Consider the following 20353-nt stretch of genomic DNA (forward strand, 5'->3'; position numbering starts at 1 on the left):
ATAATGTCAGAAACATGCAATCAGACCTTCGAGGATGAGGAGGAAGTTTTTCTTTTACAAAGCCTGCACAGCTGTGGAGGAACACGTGCATCCAAAGGACTCTTAAATGAAAACCTCTGTTTAAGGACGCCCCCCTCCCCCTTTTTTTCTTTTTAATTGATCTGCTCTGCACGTGAGTCATGTGTAATGACATCCAGCTGGAGGTTGTTGCAGGGCAATGGAGAATGCGCTCAAAGACTATTTAGAGATGCCTGTTCACCTTTCTTAGCAGCCCTTTCACTCTTAGATGGATGGGACCATTGAACGTTTTTTAAACAGTGTGTGTGGTCTTTGTAGACTGAAAAAGACACAGCTTTACCTGTGCATGGGCGTGTTTTTAATCTTGTCTAGTGGGTTGGCCCTCGGTATTCACATAACAATACAAAAATGCTTTCTTTTTTTCTTTCCTAACTCTACTGCCATAAACCCCTCCTGTTGTCCTTTTTTTAGATTGTCCTTTCAAAAATGCAGACAGCCCTTGATCCTCAGTCATTATGTGACGGTCCCTATAGTCGTGACCCTGTGTGCTATTGTCCAGAACCTTTCTTGGGCAATGCTTGGTACTAATGTGTGTCATTGGGTAGCTTGCTATCTGTGCATCTGGCTGCAGGGACAGCTGTTTGTCCTGGGTGGTTTTGGCATGTGACAGTGCGGTCCAGGGTCAAACCCCGTGTCACATTGTTCTGACCTAGTGTACTTCTGCGGTGGCCTGGTTACAGCTTGGACGACTGGCTTGAGAGTGTGCTAATTGCATGGTTGTGGTCTAAGGGAGGCAGCGGTAGATTTAACATAGCAGCGAAAGAGATGGAAGGATGGGTTTTGGTGCAGCTGAAACCAGTGATCATGGGTGATCTATAAATGGGCATGTCTCTGTTTAGCGCCTAAATGGATAACAGAAATCTTCACTGAACCACAACAGTGGAGTCTCCTGCTGAGTAACTAGTGCTTCTAAGTCAGCAAAGGACAGAAAATAGATTGAATGCGCCATAATTAAGGCTTGCTTAATATGCAGAAGTTTGGAGTTGCACAAACTCTGCAGTGGCATTGTTTTAGCAATGCGCTGGCCTGCATAGAGACGAGCCAAATGCTAGTCTCTATGCATATTCAAGTTTGTTGAATGTGAATCTAATGTACTTTTTGTGTGTCTCTCTCTCCTCTCTGCAGTGGAACCAGCAGACCTCTTGAAGATTTTAGATTTTCACAGTTTACCCGAAGGTGTTACGAAAACAACGGGTTTGTGCTCACATAGAAGGTCATCACAAGGACCCGATGTGGCTTACAGAGTATCCAAAGATGCCCAGCTCAGTGCCCCCACCAAACAGCTGTACCCAGGTGAGTATATGACTCAAAGAACTTTTCACGCTGCACATGTTCAACTAAGAAGTAATTTAAGAACTTGCATTGAAGAATTTCTCCTCTTTCAAACATGAAACACATAACACTATAATAACGTCAAATCACATCAGCAATCACCTCAAGGTGCTCTATAGTGTAACACAAACACCCTACAATTATAGAGAGAAAACCCCTACAATCAGACAACCCCCTATGAGCAAACACTCGGTGACAGTGAGAAGGAAAAACTCCTTTTTAGCAGGAAGAAACCTCTTTCAGCTTAAAGACATTTTCCCAGGTTTTAAAGTTAAAGTCTTGCCATCTGTTTGGCTTTCGTGACCTTTAATCCTACTTCACATTAAACTCCAAATATAATGTTTTAACTTGGCTGGAAAGCATTTTGCATTTGCTCCCATCTAGACTGTTCCTTTCTCCCCCTCCAGGTTCGCAGTTTTGTCGGTTAGCATAAGCTGATAATTTATCTCGACTCTACCTTTAACTTCTAGGTTTTAAAAAGGGTGTGCCTGCTGTTTAATCTTTAAGTCCCCTGCAAACATGTTGACATCTTGCTAATGCATGTCCAAGTGCATCTGTATTTTTTACTGAAACAAATTGCCTACCACGTGTGGACACTTTTAGCAAATGTTGGTAAAATAACGATAATGAAAGTGCACATCAGATGCATTGCCATCCAGCCCTGTAATATTTAATGTCGCAGCAGGAGGAGCTGGGTGATGAAAAGGCAACGAAAATATGGTTGGTGGATGGGAGGGAAGCCTGGGGTTCCACTTTTCTGTGTTCTATCATGCTGACGTGGCTTTGAGTTACTGCTATATACTGTGCTGCAGTGCTTCTTTCCTTTCTCCCCTCCCTCTCCAGCACTCTTTCCTTGCTCTTCTCCCTCCTTCTCCCATTTTTTTCCCTCAAGCGTCATCACTTCTCCCTCTATCATTTCTCCTAGACTGCTTCTGCCTCGCAGTGTTTTCTTCCTTTGTCTTTGCTGTATATTTATTTTTTTCCATAAAACATAAATTAAAAAAAACCACAGTTTCATGACCCAGACAACCAATTTCTGAAAATGATTGTGATTGTTGCCTTTCCTTTGGCTTAAGGATATAAAAAGCCGCTGAGGTCTAGATATAGCAACAAGAGAGAAATAATATCCCTTCCTGTGCGCTAAGCTTCCACAAAGTTTAGATTGGATGGCAACTCCATTCGTGGTCTTCTAAGATGCTACATTGGCCTTGGTGGATCTTTGATCCGTGGCATAACTCTTCCTAGGGGCTTAATGTAGAGCTGCGGGGCTCCTGTGGGCTGCATGCCCTTACATGCCCTCCAATCAAACAAATACTGTTCACTTTGATGCTTTATGACAGCATGTCCCCATATGAGTCTCTGTTTAGACACACATGCTGTAATTACACACATGCTACGCTGGATCATCCAAAATAACAGTCTACATAAAACAAACCAACTGGAGGAATTCGCAACAGGCACCGCACAGTCTTAAGGTGCAAACAGACTAACTAGCTGTCTTTGGCTTGAAGGCTTTAAAATTCACTCAGTGTTTGTGATGTGGCCTTTATGGTGCAAGAACATAGAGCTAATATATTCCAGAAGGCAGTTGAGGTCATTTTATCCAGTTCTTTTTCCCCTCTTTAAGTAAGTTTGCTACTTTAGTCTGGAGGTACAGTTTGAGCTATGACTTCAGTCTGGAGGTACAGTTTGCTTTAATTATTGAAAAGGTACAAAAAAAGTCACATATAGAAAATAAAGGCATACAAACACACTTGTTTTGCTTCACAATAAGTGTATTGAAATAAAAGCACAGTAGCACCGACTTAGATCACACCGCCTTGTGACCCCATAGCCACAGACAGCTTGTGATGATGTGTTGGAAAAGAGCAAGTGCAGACATGCACTCATTAGGCAAACATGTGGAAGAGATGATTCATTTGAAACTTCTGAGGCACTCTGAACAGAAGAGACCTTTCTTACCTTTATTAAGTGAAGGAGCTGGGAAGAAACTGGGCAATAAAACTGCCTCTCTCTTAAACTACAACCCATCAAGGACAAATAAGCATCTGAGAATTCATTGCAATGAAAATTGCAGTAAATCCCAATCTGGGCATTTTAATTTTGTCCATTTGGAACATTTTTTTTGTCTTTACCTTCTGTGTATGTTGTGCGCCATCATAAAGAATAGCCATCAAACACCAAAGGAAGAAAGACTCAGCAAGTCCTACGTTCTCTGAATGGGGTTAGCTGTTACTTAGCCTGCAAACTTGTGGTCACAACTGCTGTAGCTAGATGGCACCGACCACAGCAGATGGCCAGGGGCTTCTGCTACAGCTTAACTCACAAGCTGTAAAAGCAATCATGGTTCTGTTGTGTGCCAGCATCCCTCAAGAGTGATATGTTGCATTCAGTGCCACATGCTACATATATAGTGGCATTTAATTTCAAGCAAAACTAGCTTGTAATCGTGTTCACTATTTATTTGGAAGGTTTTGTAGAATTCATGGATGGACAATTAATTGTCCATGAGAAACGGAGACTGCTGTGGAGAGCTGCACAAATAAGCCTATGAAGAGTTTATAGAATAACTCCAAGCTCATTGGTGTGGCCCTCCACTTGAGTCATAGTTTCTCATGTGGGCCCCTGGGAAAATTGCCTATCTCAGTCTTAGATGTACAACATTATCTTTGAGGGCAAGTTTAATGACTCCAGAGTAAGAAAGTAATAACATGTCATATCACAGCTAAAATGTTTCTTTTATTATTAGCGTTTTCTTAAGTTGTACAGTGGGACCTGTTTACATTAGAGCCACTTACTGTCATGTTAGGTCACTTCACTGTTTCTTCCTATTGCTAGGTGCACTCCTTTGGAAACACACAGCTTTGCAAGGCAGTTGTTGTCTCTGCAGCAATATACAGTCCCACAGGAATGCAGCTTGTCTCATACAGAAGAAGAGAGTTGGACACAGTGATGACTGAATGACCAATTACAGGACACAAAGCTTTCTACCCCATTACCTGCGTGTATGCACTCTGACAGATGGCAGACATCATCAGACAAAGTGCCGCCATAACCGCGTCCCATGCTGACGTTTTGTGCATTCTCTGAGGCTCTGTAAGTTTTGTTGAGGAAGAATACTCAGGTGTACACGTCACATACCTGTAGCATGATATCACAGGACAAAACATTCCCTCTGCCCTCTCCAACGTGATGAATAAAAGATAGCTATATTAAACTCTTCAGCAAAATCTGGAGTAAAATGCTGGATTTAGTCTGGCTGGCTGGAGGTGTCTTTGAGTTTCCCGTTCCCAGACCTTTTTTGGCCTGACACTGGCGGCTGAAATGCCAGCGTAAACTCTCGGGACTGTTGGCACCCCAGCCTTTCCATTCCTACCATGTTGGCACAGACACACACTGACAACACGAACACACACGAGGTATGAGGTATCTCTCATCTGGTGGCCTGGAGCAGCAGGTTGAGAAACACATTCTGGCGGGGATGGGGGGGGGGTAAGATTTTCTCAGGCTGAGGTTGGGTCGTTATAGTCCCAGCAGGGCAGATACAGTAGGACGATGCTTTGCAATTTGCTGCTTACACTCCACAGAACACCCACTCATTTTCCCGTGTGCTCTGGTTTCCCTTTCACCCCTTAGCTGACCCTTCACTTTTGAACAAACAGCCTGCACCAAACCAGTGCTGAATCACTGCCTGTGTGTCTGACGTGGCTATTGTGCAAGACAGATGCAGCAGTAAATTTCCTTAATTGTGTTTCTTTGTTCTGGTATTTCCCACTTGCATTGTTTATATTATAGTGCTTTAATTTCATGTTCACTATGCAACAAGCCAAAGATTTGTGGATCTGTCTTCCTTACAAAATGCTAACATCTCAGGAACTTCTTTTTGAAGAGCTGCCTTCCTGTTGCTTGTCTGTGTTCTGTCTCTCCTTTTTCTCTGCTTTACACCGTCCTGCTGAAGCATCTGTCAATTAAAGCAATGTTTTTCATATGATGCCAAGCAGAATTCCTGAGGGAGCTCACTGCCAAGGCATGTGCTCTCCGCATGATGCGATCTGATGCTTAGCGTTTAATGAAGGAATGATAGAAAAAGGCAGGAAGACAAGACAGGAAGGCAAACAGACATCCAGATGCTGACAAGGCTGAAGGCCGATGAAAAGAAAGAAGAAAGCGAACGGGTGGCGGTAGCAAAATTCAACTCAGAATCGGTTGACTACCAAGTAGAAATGACATAAGTATACAAGTATTTGCTGAAACAAATATTCTGAGCTAAGGTGGTGGTGTGGATCTGAAGGACACAAATTACAAGGCAGACTGCTTCGTCCTTAAAAAAACTATTCATTTTCCTGTTTGCTGTGCACTCATGTGACCACCAGAGGTCGCCTGTGTAAACAGCGACTTCTTAAAACCCATGAAAAACCGCTTTGCAGTTGAAAGTTAGACTAAAAAATTGGCTTCTCTTCTCTAACCCGACCAGCATTCCCACTGAGGTCCTTTTTTTTCCTCCACAGTGTCTGATTGGCTAGTATTACCAAAGATTCCCCAGTTTAGTTTAGCAGTGTCTTCATATTCTGAAAATGGTGGCTGGGTAAGGGGCTTTACCAGCGTAGCCACTGTAGCCACAAACCCTGCCTCTCTTTTCCGGTTGTCTGGAAATCTCTGCTCTGCACATGCTAAAGGCCGGAGATTACTACTGGAATTCAAGTGGTTTCTTTGCTTATGTTCAGTATAATCCAGATAACAGTGGTGGCTTTAATATACTCTGGTTGCCTCCTGTTCTGAAAGGTGATCTGTGTTCCCAAATGTAGTCAGACCTCTGCATTAGCACTATCTGGGAAGCAACAGTCTCCACAGACAGTTGGCAAGCCTCCTCCTTTTTGGAGGTCCTAAGAACACCCCACTACAGGAATTTGTCTGGCAGATGTTTTCCACACTGAAGCAAAATGGAGGAACTTGTGAGGCTTCTCAAAGGAGCCGAGCAGACGGAGGCCAACACATCCTCTTTGTATATTTTTCTGCGTTTAAATACCACTATACTGTTGGTATTTCCATTTCCAGGCAATGTGTCTTTCATTATTTCTGCTGTAAAAATGTGTTGCTCCTCTTCAGCCCTTCGTTGGTGTCTCGGCGTCTGCTAGACCCATCAGCTGTGGCAGAGAAGAGAAGCGGAGAGGAGGAGTTTGAAGGATAGTTTGACGAAGTCTCTGGGGATCACATGCTTTTGTCATTACTGCTTCTCACTCTGCGCCGCGCTGGAATCGATCCACTCTTTTTCCCCCCGCCAGCTTTCGTTTTACCGGCCAACCCATTCAGATGAATCCTATCCGGTTATATTTTGGGCACTCAAAAATTTCTGGTGTTTCCGTTTGGCGCGCAAAGCCAAATCTTTGATTCCGCCAATTTAAATGATATTTGTTAGTTTTTGTTCGATTTCCATTAGAAGCAACAGTAAAAAATAATCACACTCCCTTTAGACATCAAAGAACGCAGTCAGTCTCCTAAAATAACACAACGACTACAACCTTGCAAAAGCAAACCTCATGCTTCATTCCTCTTACGATGATGAATGGTTACGGCTGCTTATAAGTCTCCAAAAAAAAGCGTTTTTCTCTTTCTATCCAACCCACCATTTGTCCTGCCAGGTGATGTCTTCCCTGAGGACTTTTCCATCATGGCCACAGTGAAGCCTAAGAAGGGCAGCCAGTCCTTCCTGTTGTCTCTGTACAATGAACAGGGCATCCAGCAGCTTGGTCTAGAAGTGGGCCGCTCTCCAGTCTTCCTATATGAGGACCACACAGGCAGACCCAGCCCTGAGGACTACCCCCTCTTCAGAGGAGTCAACCTAGCCGACGGAAAGTAAGTGCAGTCTTTCACCTCGCTTGTACAAAATGCTTAAAAAGAGTGTCAGGCTCTACTTTTAAAACAATTTTAAATCATTCTATTAGAGTGGACCCTCACGATGGTGGTAGGCTTTGACAGCAGTTTTGTTTAATTTTAGAAGTTTGGAAGCAACTTTTTGTCAATCTCCTTTGGGTTTTTGGACTTTTAACCTTAAGTGTCATTGACTGCGTAACCTCTCTACGCTCAATAACAACTAGGATTTAAACTGAGATTATATTTCACTTGGGAAGACAGAGATGGATAGATTTGAATTCAAATGGACAAACACAAAAAGAGGCCTATAATCCAGTAAGTGTGTGAATTGACTGTACCTCCCATTCCAGGTGGCATCGAGTGGCCATCAGCGTGCACAAGCAGACCATCACCCTCATTCTGGACTGTAAAAAGAGGACCACACAGAAGTTACTCCGAAGTCCCCAACCAGTCATTGATACCAAAGGAATTATAGTGTTTGGAACAAGAATACTTGATGAAGAAGTCTTTGAGGTAGGCGTTAAACTCTAACTTTTAATCTGAGCTTTGTATATTGTATAATTTGGCAAATTTGATGGGTCATTTGGGACTGTTTGCTTCATGGACTGCTGGTTTGCCATTTATTCCAGGTTCAAATTAGCTTCAGCTTTTGCTGTGTTCATGTTGAAAAGCTGTATGAAAACGGAAAAAAAACAAACAGTGCCTTTAAACAGAAGATTTAGGCCCATTTCTATATAATCAGACTCGTCCTTTTTAATTACAGCACAGACACATGTGGCTGTGGTGCCAATGGTGGTCATCCCCAGTCCCCGATTCTTTTGACATAGTGCTCGAAATTGGGGACTGCGGGAGAGGCCGCATCCTCTATGGACATATTTGGCTTGCCCCACTCCACCAGCATCTGATCCTTTTGCCACCCACTCTTTCACACGCACACAATCATAAATCAGACTTAATTTAAGGTACCACATATCCCACGTTGTCCGCAAAAGAACTTTGTGTCCTGCAGTTCCCTTCTGCTGCCAGCTGTGCTGCATTTGCTTGCTGCTCAGTTCAGCCTCTTTTGCTGTTTTAAAGTGTTGCCTTATTGTAGCTAAATCTATAATCAAGCTGTTATAGTTCTCTTTGCGGCTTCACGTCTGGATTCTTTGTTTTAAAGGGCTACGACACTTCGCTTTACAGAGGTTTTTCCACAGGCAGCTACTTGTTTCAGTTATTAGAATAAGAGCTTTATTCCTTCCACCCTCTCTCTTACGTTTATGCTTAATAAAGATAGGAAGTCAAAAGATGTATGATAATCTGACTGGTGAGAAGAAGCTTTTGTGGCTTATAATACCTGGAAGTCCCTGATATGGCTCAAAAAGTGTTTGTGCACTATGAATTCATTTGGACAGTTCCTGTAAGAGAGCTTTTGTGGGGTTCCTGTAACAAGTTTTTGTCTGGATATGTGTGTCTCTTAAACCTGACCCCTGTGTTTGTGAGGAACACAGACACACACACAGACACACCAAAATACGCTGAGAGGCACAAGGAATAGTGTTGTCTTTGTCTCTTTGGAGTTGTGCTTGTTTAAAAGAGGGGATTAGTCTGCGAGGCCAAAGCCCTCAATAATAATTAGTAACAGAGGCTGACTGATGTGACTGATCCTTAGCCAGCTGACCTTTAACCTTACTGTTACTCAGCCATAGCAGAGGAAAAGAAAGAAGTATGACATCACTTCCCTAGCCACTGTCACTAAAGTTTCCCTGAAAGCCATGGACAAAATTATAGCCTTGTAAACAAAATCAAGTTTCTAAGTAAGAGACTTATCTGCAAAATGAACTCTACATATGAAGCTTTTTATCCAGAGTTGTGGGGAAAATGTGGTTCATGAGGGAAAAAGGGAAGGATACCAATTTTACTGGAACACAAATAAAGATATCGTGTCATCTGTTTATATGTCTGCATTCTGTGTTACAGCCATTATTTCCCCTCTTCAGCCTATTAGCTCACAGCTGCCAAAAAGATGACGGCATTTATCCGTTTGTAACTCTGCTCTACTTTTATTATTTGCCCCTAGCATAGAAATCAGGAGATCGGGGTGATACTGGAACAATTAAATCTTAGCCAGCTATTATAGCGGCGGTAACAGTTCAGTAGTTACCGTGGGAACGGACAGATATTTTGTGGGAGATGTTTAAAGCCCCCCCTGCTGTGCGTCTGCCAGTTAGGAGACAGGACAGGCTCCAGTGCTGCAGAAAATGGAAAATATGCCACATAGTTTCCAAATTATGCTCAGGTTGCACTCCTTTTCCTCCCATTACTCCCTTTGTAGTTTAGTCTGATCCTGTGTTGACTTTTGCCAGAGCTGGTTACCCCCGAGAGCTGGTAAGTGTGAAAACACAAAATAACATATGTGATTTCACTGTCGGACCAATTACATTAAAGTCTGGGGATTTCCAGGTCAATTTCTTCAGAATACTGCAAACCTTTATTTTTATTTTTTGCACAATACTTGAAAAGAATACATAATTGCTGGTAATTACTGATTTATAAGAGATTTAAAAAATGACATACTTAATGGGTCCTAAAGGGAAAGTACAAACCCAAATCACATTTACATATTTTCCTTCTTGCCTGTATTGCTCTTAATCCATTTCACTTGTTTTGGAGAGAAAAACATGAAGTGAAAAGATTAGGATTTATCACACTGTTAAATCAGAGTGATTGGTGTTTTACCCTGCTATACTTTTTTTTAGTGGAGCCTTTCCTTTGCATGCAGCAGTAAGAAGAAAAGTAGTACTTATATACTAAGGTGGTTTATGGTTTGGTTTCTGACAAGGTTTTTGTGGTCACGAAGAGACTGTCTGTCCTCTTGCACCACTCTTTTTTGGTTGCTTGGTTAAGGGTGCTGTGTTTGCGCTTGTGCCAATAAAAAGTGTGAAGGGAATTAAAAAGATTTTTAGGCGTGCAAGTAAGCAAACTTTTTTTTGGAACCAGGTACAGTAATCTGTGTCAGAACTGTTGCAAACTATTTGTAATCTTTAGTTTTTTCCCCTTTATCTCTATGACTGTTGTTTGAATGCTATCAATTGCCATTATTCAATATAAGCTGCTTTATATCATAGGTTAAAGACCCTACAATATTAATGGGAAAACCCTAACAAACACATGACCCCCCTATGAGCAAGCACTTGGCAACAGTGAGAAGGAAAAACTCTCCTTTAACAGGAAGAAACCTCCTGGAGAACCAGGCTCAGGGAGGGCCGGCCATGTGTTGTGGTACAGTCTTTCACTGGCAAACACATTCAGTCAACAAAGTTGAGGAGAAGTGATAACTTCTCCTCAACTTTGGCAAAAGCAAAGTCACATTGACTGCCACTTATATTAAAAGCCAACCAGTGGACAGAAATATTTTCTTTAAGTTTTCACTTGTTTTGAGATGATGACCTTGGATCGGTATAGCTGCTCCTCATACACTGAAATGCAGAACTGCAAGCATAAAGTTATGTGTGTTTGAAGCAGATTAAATGTAAAATGAATGTAATAAAAATGACTGTACTCATTTTATCCATTAATTTCAAAGCAAGTCAAAGATAACGTTGATTGTTGAAATACTGTTTACGCTGACCGGTGTCACCCCTGAGATCATCATTCTGTGGTTTAAATCTACTTAAGAGTGCTGCTTTCCACAGCTATGGTCTTCTCATTAGGATTAACAGTTCTTTGATTCAATGAACAAACTCCCTGAAACAGCTAATGAGAGTGTAGCCTATGTAGCAGTTAGCTTGGTTGACATAGCTAGCTAACATTAGGTCTTTTGGAAACTGGTTTACTCTCATATCCTTATATTCTCTTCCTCATATTTGTTAATTTCGATTAAAACTTCATTTCTGTTATATGTTTAGCTCTGGAAAATATTCACACAAAAGTTAAAGTAAGGCGCCATTTTATGTTTGGGAACGCAACCTGGAATGCTGACCCCTGCTGGTCTTTTGCAAAATCTACACAAAAGTGGTCGACTAGTGTCTCTTTATCTCTGTAAATTAAAAAAAAGTCTGCGTGAAAGACTCCAGATTCTAAATGTACCCCTGATTTCCTTGTTCACTGTTGTTTCCAACTGAGTTTGCCAAGAAAAATCAGAGATAATTTAATACCCATCCCTTAGTTGTAAGTAGCATTCAGTGAAATGGCGGCCTGTGGTTGGTCTGAGGTAACCTAAGTGGGACAGATGAACCACTTGGCCCCACTCAGAGGTAATCCACAGGGAGAGCGGTTGAATTGAAGCAACTGAGGTGGAGATGTGCAAACACAGCACTTCTTGTCTGGCCGAAAGCACAGACAGCAGCATCCATGAATGTGGACAATGATATGGTGGAGTCTTTATCGCAGAAAGATATATTCGGCCTGTTCGACAGTTGGAGAGGACGACATCAGAGGGAAGTTTTGAGTGTAAAAAAAACAAAATAATGTTCTGAAATGAGAAGGGCTGGAGGAGAGGGGGGAACAGGAGGTGTGGGTACAGGAGCCAAAAATGTTGGGTCATTCGCTGGAAAGAATGAGGAGTTCTCTCCCCAGCTGATGTCAGTCTTGGAACTGGAGCCGCACCACATGACATCATCCAGAGGTTTCCTTGGTATCCGCTGATAGGCTGTCCCAGGCCGATGGAGCGAATGGGAGGGTGAGTGATAAGTTTGGTAGGTTAGGTAACAAAACAGAAGATGATTACGCTTTAGATATACAGAAATAAAGGATTAATGATGGAATGAATAGGGAGGGTTAAAAGTAATAGGGTAAGACTAAGGGAGCAGGGGAATGGGTCTGGAAGCCTTCAGTCGGAGTGGAAAGAAGCAAGTTGCGGGGCCCCTGTAGAGCAGATAGAGCCAGGAAAAACTAATAAAAAACATGCAACACATGAGCTTGATGCTCATAATGAGCTTTAATATTGTCATGGCCTGATGGGTTTTTACACATCCTGTTTTCCCATCTTCACCTCAGGACTTTCCTTCATTTTTTCCTCCCGCCAACATCTTTATTGTTCACATGTTTCAGTCATCTAAGGTAAAGATTTGACAGAATGAGTGATATTTGCAGCAGACTTTCCAATCTCCCAATACACTTTGAACCCTCTGTCACTCAGTTTTCATCGGTCGGTTTGAGTGACTTTGCCAGGCCTTGGCTTGGCTCCTGTGTTATTATTTTTTTTCTCAGTTAATTGTTTCAGTAGCTTTAGTAAAAGCATTTCAGTCTGTGGCTCTACTATTAAAAATGTACCTGACCTCAGATTTCCATTGGGTGTCAGAAAGCAGTAGCAGTTTGTTCAGTTTGTCTAATGCGTGGATAATGGCCTCTCTCCTTTCACCCCATTAGAGGAGGCCAAGAAATTTGATGCCCTGCTTGGGTCTCCATGACTGCTTTGTATAAAAAATTATAAGTGGAAATTTAGGTTCTTCCACAAAGAAAAGAAAGGGGGAAAAGGAGATCTGGCTTCAAGTGGACAATAAAAGTGGTACACATAGTAATTAAACAAAGCATTACAAAAGCGTGTCTCTCATTTAAAATACTCATATATTATAGAGGACTTCCTAATTTACCAATGCTATAGAAACTAATAAAAAAAGTAGCCCCGATCTTGTGTGTGTATGTGTGTCTGTGTGTATTCCCTGTACTAAATATTATTCACTAGTATAGTGTGTGCTGGGTCATTTTTTCTGTTAGGTTGACTGTAACACAGAATTAATGCAGAATTTCGCCCCGGGCTGTCTTTGCTCTGCAGAACTCCAAATGAGGGATTGTACGACGTCTTTCACCATGTGATCGAGGGAGCAGTGTTTCTGGATTGATGATCACTGATTCATAATTTTCTCACGACTATGAATTTCTGTCTCAGATAACCCTGAATTGCAATGTAGGGAGCCCTCAAATCCCCTGTTCAGAAGTGTGATGGCAAATTAGCCCTTGAGCGCAGACACTGCGAAGGCCACAAACATGGCTGATCAACATAAGCTCAGAGAAAGTTCTGTGACTACATTCCTAAATCCAATTCACTCATCTTACACTCTGCTTTCTGAATTCAAATGCATTCTGCCACAGTATAAATCCTTAATCCAATGAGGCCATGTTGTTCAGTTTATATTGAAACTATTTCAATCAGATGCTGACTGATCATCCTGATCATTTACAAGTCAGAAGCTAGTGGTGCTGTCAGTTTCTTTTTTTTTCTTTTTACATCTTTCTAATGGCATTTCAAATGAATTCAATTCAATTTTGTTTTATTTAGCACCAAATCACACCAAAAGTCACCGGAAGGTACTTTATATTGTAAGTAAAGACCCTGCAATAATACAGAGAAATCCCCAACAATCGGATGACCCCCTATGAGCGCACACTTGGCAACAGTGGGAAGGGGAAACTCCCTTTGAGGTGTGGGCATTAATGGAGTGGGCACATATATCATGCAAACTCCAGTGAAATGCAATGCAATGCACAAAACACAGCCCCTAAATATATGATAAAGTTTAATCAGCACTTCAAACAGTTTCAGCAGAAAGCTTTAGCTAATAAAGAACTCAGTGTATGATGCTGAAAGTCCTTACTGAAAGTTTAATTCACCCAATCACACAAGTACTTTTATACCTAACATTTACACTGTGATGACAACTGTGGATTGAACCACCAACCTTCTAATTAGTAGACAACTGTACTCCTTAAGCCACGGCTGTCTTTGCCAAGTACATTTAACTGTATTTAACCATACTGTGGAAAAGGGTTGTGGTTAGTGATATAACTTTAAACCCCAAGTATATGGACCTGGATCCTAGTAGTCACTTGCTCCACATACTTGTGTCTTCACGTGCTTCTTTGCATTATCTTGTCCAAGGTATACATCCTGCTTCACTGAAAAAGCACACTACTCTGTACATTCTAGGCCAGACATCACTAGCCTTGGGATAGATGGAATTTCCACGGATAATTAAGATTTTCCTTAACTCATGTCAAAAGTTGATATTTCACTCCCTTTTTTTCTCTGTGTTATTCCTTTACTGTGTCAGCAAACCGTGAAGTGTGCCCTCAGCACTTTTTAATGTAGATTTCAGCAAATGCCCGAGCCAAACGCCCTCCTAGGTGAGTGAAGCGGTTTCAGCTATCCCAAAAGAACAGGAAATGGGAATATGGCTTCCCGCAGTCCATAGAGATGTGGGATTAAAGTCTTATGTGCAGTGAGTGTCGCTGGGGCTGGGAAACTAAGGGTTAGAGTGGCACGGGACATCCAGAGGGAATCAAAAAACTGGGCAGTGACAATGAGGTGAGGGAATGGTTACTGTAGGGGGCTGTGTTGTGGATAAGTGGGGCCGGCAGACAGACATGTTGCTGTTGGCAGCAGCTCTGAGGACTGAGATTGGACTAGAGTCTGGAGGGGAAAGTGGATGAAAATTCAATTGATGTCTGACGACGGTTTACATTTATGCATTTTGCTTTAGTTTTCTGCACGTGTGTCTACACATATACTTCTACACCTACATCTGCGTTGTTATGTGACTTTCTATGCATGTGTCCTTTCCAGCGCAGCAAGCTGACCTCTACAGCTTGTTGTTTGGTTTTTGTGGTCAGGTTGGACAATGCCCAGACGCTGGGACTGCATGTGAGTGTGCCGGTGTGGGCTGACAGTGACACCAACGCTTGGCTCGGAGCTCGGGGGTGACTGTGTAAATATGTTGGGAAAGTAGCGCTCCTTAAACTGCAGCAAGACCTCCAAGAGTTACATTCTGCTCTTTGGGGGCCACCTACTCATTTTCCTATGCTGACATCTGATCGTAAAAATGATGAAAACTCGCCTCGAGTTTTTCTTCTTTTGACTGCTGCCTTTGTCTCCTGTGAGGTTTAGAAGGTAAAAAGAACCATTATCAGATGTCCCCTTGGATATGTGAACATAATGAGCGTTGCTTTGTGCTGTGTATTTCGTGGTACGCCGCTCTAAGCTCGAGAAGGTGCAAATTTCATGGGACACAGCGCCTGCCCCTCCACCAGCAGGACGGGGGGAGTTGCCTTAGGACCTTCCTCTAATCAAAATGTACCTTTGCTGGTCTTTGCTCACCTAATGCTTTAAGTATGTGTCTGTGTGTGCAAGTAAAAACAATGAAAAAAAGGGGAAAAGAATTGGTAACTGTCCACTTTAACCCCCAACCATAGCCACGTTTACTCCCGTTCCTTATGCGATGTGATGATTTTGAAATGTCACCAATATTGCTTTTCGTCCCATCCATCGCATTTTGTAATTCAGAAAACGGAACACAATGAACTTGGTCCACCCTGCATGATTGTGGGTCAGATACAAATGGAGACAGATGTTTGGCATTGTGCTCACCAGAGCACTCTCCTGCCCCCATCTGGACATAAGCAGAAAAATCTAGCAGTGTTGTGTTTCGGGAAAAAAAAGAAAAGAAAAAAAGAAAATGGGGTGAGCTGGGGAATAAAAGCTTAAAAGAGTGTGTGATATTTTATTTAGGAAAACGCTGAAACGATGAATTTTTCAGCTGCATTGATCTGTACGGATTTGCTCCCATTCCACATTCTTGCCGCGAGCTGTGGCCTTGCGCTCTGTGGGCTTAACATGTTATGTGCGTGCAGGTGTCTTTCAGCGTGAATCGTGTCCAAGTGAGGCTGGCTGTCGCTCACAGCCACAGGCGATGGCTTTAACACCAGAGCTCGACACTGGCGAGGAGCAGAGTCGTATTTCAGCAGAGTCTGGGGAGATGCTGACAACTGCAGCCCTGTTATTGTCTGAGAACTCTGCCTTAAGCACTGCTCTGATGTGCCACATGATGCTCCAGAGTGAAAAATGTCACTGTCCCTCCTCTAACAGGAGAGCTGATTGCATGTGTTCTATGGTTTCACCCAGCGATTTGGGTGTTATGCTATAATACCAGGGTTTTTTGTTGTTGTTTTTTAACCCTTTGTGCGTCGGATATGGGATGTCAATCACCTCATCTCTCGGGGTCACGTATCGGCTCCCTCTGATGTGACTCGTGAGGTGAAGAATAATCTATAATTTCCTGTTAACCAATCAGCCTTATTACGCGCTGAATGTCTGACTCTGCAGTTGCGCTGCCATTTTTCCTCGTCAAAATTATGGCGACAGAGCCCAACCCATTTGCACTAATGGAGTAAATTTCTCATGCTCTAATGGGTTGCTGGACTAAGCTGGGCATTCAGGGCCAGAATTCAAAATGAGAAATTTAAGCATCAGCATACGTCTGCGGTACAGTGTAGGGAACATTTAACTCCCCCCCTCTAACTGTAAAATAGTAGCTTATGTAACATTTGGCTTCAGAATCCGTGGAGTGACTTGTGGTGAAAAGAGGCTCAAAGACAGGAAATCAGAACCAGCTTTAGTGGTTGCCATGCCGCCTCGAGACTTCGACAGTAGTTTTACTGTGAAGGTGTGCAGCTTTCATTATCGGCGTAGAAAACAAAACACACAAGAAAGTGGTGGACTCTTACTATTATCATATGTCTGGCAATTGGGGCTAAAAGTTAAAGGAGGTCTTATACAGATATGCAACTCATAAAACGGCTGAAGTCATAGTGAGAGCCTCATTATAAACTCTAGTGGAGGTTGATGGATGTCAGCCTTTGCCAGTCAGGAAGGGGTCGGATTTTTTTACTTCTATCCCCAGCAGGGCCTGTGCAACAGTATACTTTTTTTTACCTAGGCAAGCACGCACCTCTTTCTTTCTTCTTTCTGTGTATATGTCACAGATCATTAAGCGCATTCTGCCACGGTGCTTAAGTGCTGCGAGGATGTGCTAATTAAAGCTTTGGTATATGATTAATAGTCTCATCTTGGAAAACTTAGGTTCATGCAATACCACTTGTGGCCATAATGTACCCTGACATTCCTTGGCTGCTGTGGGAGATGGAGGGGGAAAAAAAGAAAACAGAGAAGTGCAAGAATGGCATGTGAATAGGAAAGCGGTGCAATGCTCCAAACGGAGGGGGCTATTTTGCTGTAGAGTGGGTTTATTTCTTATTGAGTGTGACCTCATTTCAAACACTGAATTCCCATCATCCCCTGTCAGCGCAGCTGCGGCACACTGCTCTCCTGAAATAAGAGGGGGCATTGCGCTACAGAGATACCAAGTCTACCCTCCTGTAGATTGTGGCTTCAGAGGTGCCCATTTGAAAGCTTCAAGTCCATAGCTGGGAGTGCTGTGTAATGGCTCCTCCAGTCCTTCTGTTTTGGAGGAAGAGACTGATTTCTCCGCATCCACTATAAAGTCCAGCTATAACATAAGCCAAGGATGGAGCAGGAAACAACTTCTAGTGAAGTGTTTTGCAAGGGTTGTTAAAGGATCTGAGGCAAGGGGTACTGAGTGGTATGTTCGAGCAAAGCAGTGGGATTGGTGCACTTCATTGAACTCTCACTGGTTAGACCACAAATGCAATCCATTTATGCATGTCAGTAAAGAAAGCTAATTTCAGCTGGAAAGACATGTTGAGGGTTTTTTTTTTTTAACTTTTGGCAATTGAACATAATTAAAAACACTTCATCCTCCGTGGCGGTCCGTTCCCATAGCTGCATCGCTTCACGATCCTCCTGCCTCCTGGAAATATATTTGTTTCAGCTACGCTGACATCGTGTTTGATTGATGTGGAATGACATCACTGAATTTGGAATTGCGATCAGGACATGTTTGGATAAATGCAATACAAGGTTTCGGTGCCATATGAATTCTTTTCAGAAACATGTGGGAAACACACCCAGCTCCCTATGTAGCCTGGGGATCCTTCTGAGCCTTTCTCTCGCTTGTTCTCTCTCAGTAATTTTCTAGCAGCCTTCTCTGTTCTGTCTCTTTTTTAACTTCTCTCTGTCTTAAATCTCTCTTCCTCTTCTTCTGTTCCACAACTGCATGTTCACTCAGTGTATACATAGATATACATAGAGCTCTTATCTCTTCTGATCTAGTCCTAGCTGCAGGTCTGTTCATGCACATGCTTTACACAGTCAGTTTGAAGGTAAAATCACTTACGATGCACGCAGACTGAGGTCAGGCTTACATGTTGTGTTCCAAACGTTTGATCTTGTTTATTGTGTTGCTGTAACCCTGTTCGCCTGAAACTCTTAACTCTGATGCAAAACGGAATTCTTGGACCCTTGACAACGTTCTTCATCATTTAGTCACCCTGAGATTCCCCTGGCTTGACCTAGTTTCTTGACTGCCTGTTCTGCAACAATGTCACATGTACAGATGTAGATGCTTTCCCTTTTTCACCTCACAGGTCACACAGCGTCATGCTTTGCTTCTGTCATTTTCATTTGTTTACTTATTAGCATGCATGTATGTTTGGGTTTTCAGGGAGACATCCAGCAGCTAATGATTGTAGCAGACCATCGTGCTGCCTATGACTACTGTGAGCACTACAGCCCTGATTGTGAAGTGCCATCCCCTGACCAGCCACAGAACCAGGACCCCGGCACAGACAGCTCTGTGAGTAACATTTCTTTTCTGCTTTTCAACTCATTTCTGGCTCCATGTTTTATTCTGGCACTCCTCTAAATGATCTTCTTGTGATTCATCTTAAGATTCATAATGAATTCAAATCAGTAAAAGTATCAATAAAAAAGCCTGGTTGAACAAAAAGGTATTTAGCTGGTTTTTAAAGTGTACACAGAATCGGCTTCCCAGTCTTCAGTCTCATACGCAGAACAACCAGCAGATTCTGATCCTGTGATCCAAGCCTATGAGCAGCAGTGTGCTTTGTAAGGACCTGTGATAAACAGTCTGTTTAGAGCTCAGTATGTGAAAACACGAATTTTAAAACAAATTCTAAAACCTACTGGAAGCCAGTGTAAAGAATATAAAATGGGAGTGATGCAAGCTCGATTGTGGGAACGCGTTAATAATCTGGCCGCAGCATTCTTTATTGCTTGAAGGCATAAAAGAGATCATTTATCTAAGCCAGTGAGCAAGGCATTACAATAATCTAAGGACGATGAAAAAAATGCATGAATAATTTTCTCCAGTTCCAAAAGAGACCATAAGTGAATTTTACATGTGAGTTGAAACCTAGAGAGGAATCAAATATTACACCAAGATTTGTAGCACTGACTAATTCGAACAAAATGAAGTAAGAGCCTGACTGATTTGAGGATATAAATCACAAGGAGTAATAATCATGTCTTAGTCTTGTTAACATTTAAAATAGGATAATTATTAAAGAGCCAATCAATAACCTTGGTTAAACCATGGACTAAGGTGAGCAGCCTGCGCAGCTGGTGAGGCTTAAAAGACATATTTAGGTGAGCGTCATCATCATAGAAAAACTTGAATGGTGCTTGAATTGTGATAGCAAAAGAAAGGATGTAGAAAAAAAATGGTAAAAAAAACTGTAATGTACCCAGTACTGAACCTTGTGGAACCCCACAGCTTAAAGAAGCAGTGGTAGAAGAGAAAATGCTCGGCCTGACGGAGAAAGAAAGAAATGTAATCCAAAAAAATTCACAAGTTCCTTCCAAATTTTTTTTTTACTTGTTAACCAGCGCATAAGTGTAAGTGCAGCTTTGTAGGCTGCCGCTTACTAGAAGCAGTTTTTGTAGATTCTTTACATACAGAATGAAACTACACATTGTAGAATCCAACAAAAGGACCATTTAGTATTTTCTTGCTGGTCTTACTCATGGAAATGATTTCCCTTAATCCATAATTGTCTCTAATACTCAAATCAGATCTTTGTTGGATCCTGTGCTGAAAAGAGCCTCTTGGCGTTATGCAAGAGAGCTGCAATGTGCCAGAGGAAAAGTGCTGACTGGGAAGAACCAAGTTATCAGTCTATGCATTTACTTAATCATGTTTAGGAATGATGTGGTGCCTGCCTAAGTTTGCATTCATGCACTGTGTCATTTTTCCCACTGAATACCAATATACTGTGCTAATTAACGGGATGTCAAAGAGGTGTTACAGGATGAACAGGAAGCTCTTCCTTTTGACTTTTTGATTTGCCCAGGGCCCTGTTTTTTACACAAAATCTTGCCCCTCTGTTTTCCTTTTTTCTAAAGATAGGTGCTGGAGTCATTAGGAAAACTATGTAAGAG

General features: G+C 42.2%; 1 protein-coding gene across 2 annotated transcripts in view; it reads left to right on the top strand.

Moving 5' to 3' along the window:
- col5a1 (procollagen, type V, alpha 1) overlaps positions 1–20353 on the top strand; it is a 74000-nt gene that overhangs the window by 15062 nt on the left and 38585 nt on the right. For both annotated transcript variants that reach the window (XM_005454554.4, XM_019360650.2), the window contains exons 2-5: positions 1204–1371; positions 7050–7263; positions 7632–7794; positions 18618–18749. In XM_005454554.4, coding sequence (XP_005454611.1) covers positions 1204–1371; positions 7050–7263; positions 7632–7794; positions 18618–18749 — 677 coding nt within the window. The remainder of the gene's footprint in view (positions 1–1203; positions 1372–7049; positions 7264–7631; positions 7795–18617; positions 18750–20353) is intronic.

This window comes from Oreochromis niloticus, linkage group LG7 (genome assembly GCF_001858045.2).
Source record: "Oreochromis niloticus isolate F11D_XX linkage group LG7, O_niloticus_UMD_NMBU, whole genome shotgun sequence".
Classification (NCBI taxonomy): Eukaryota; Metazoa; Chordata; class Actinopteri; order Cichliformes; family Cichlidae; genus Oreochromis; species Oreochromis niloticus.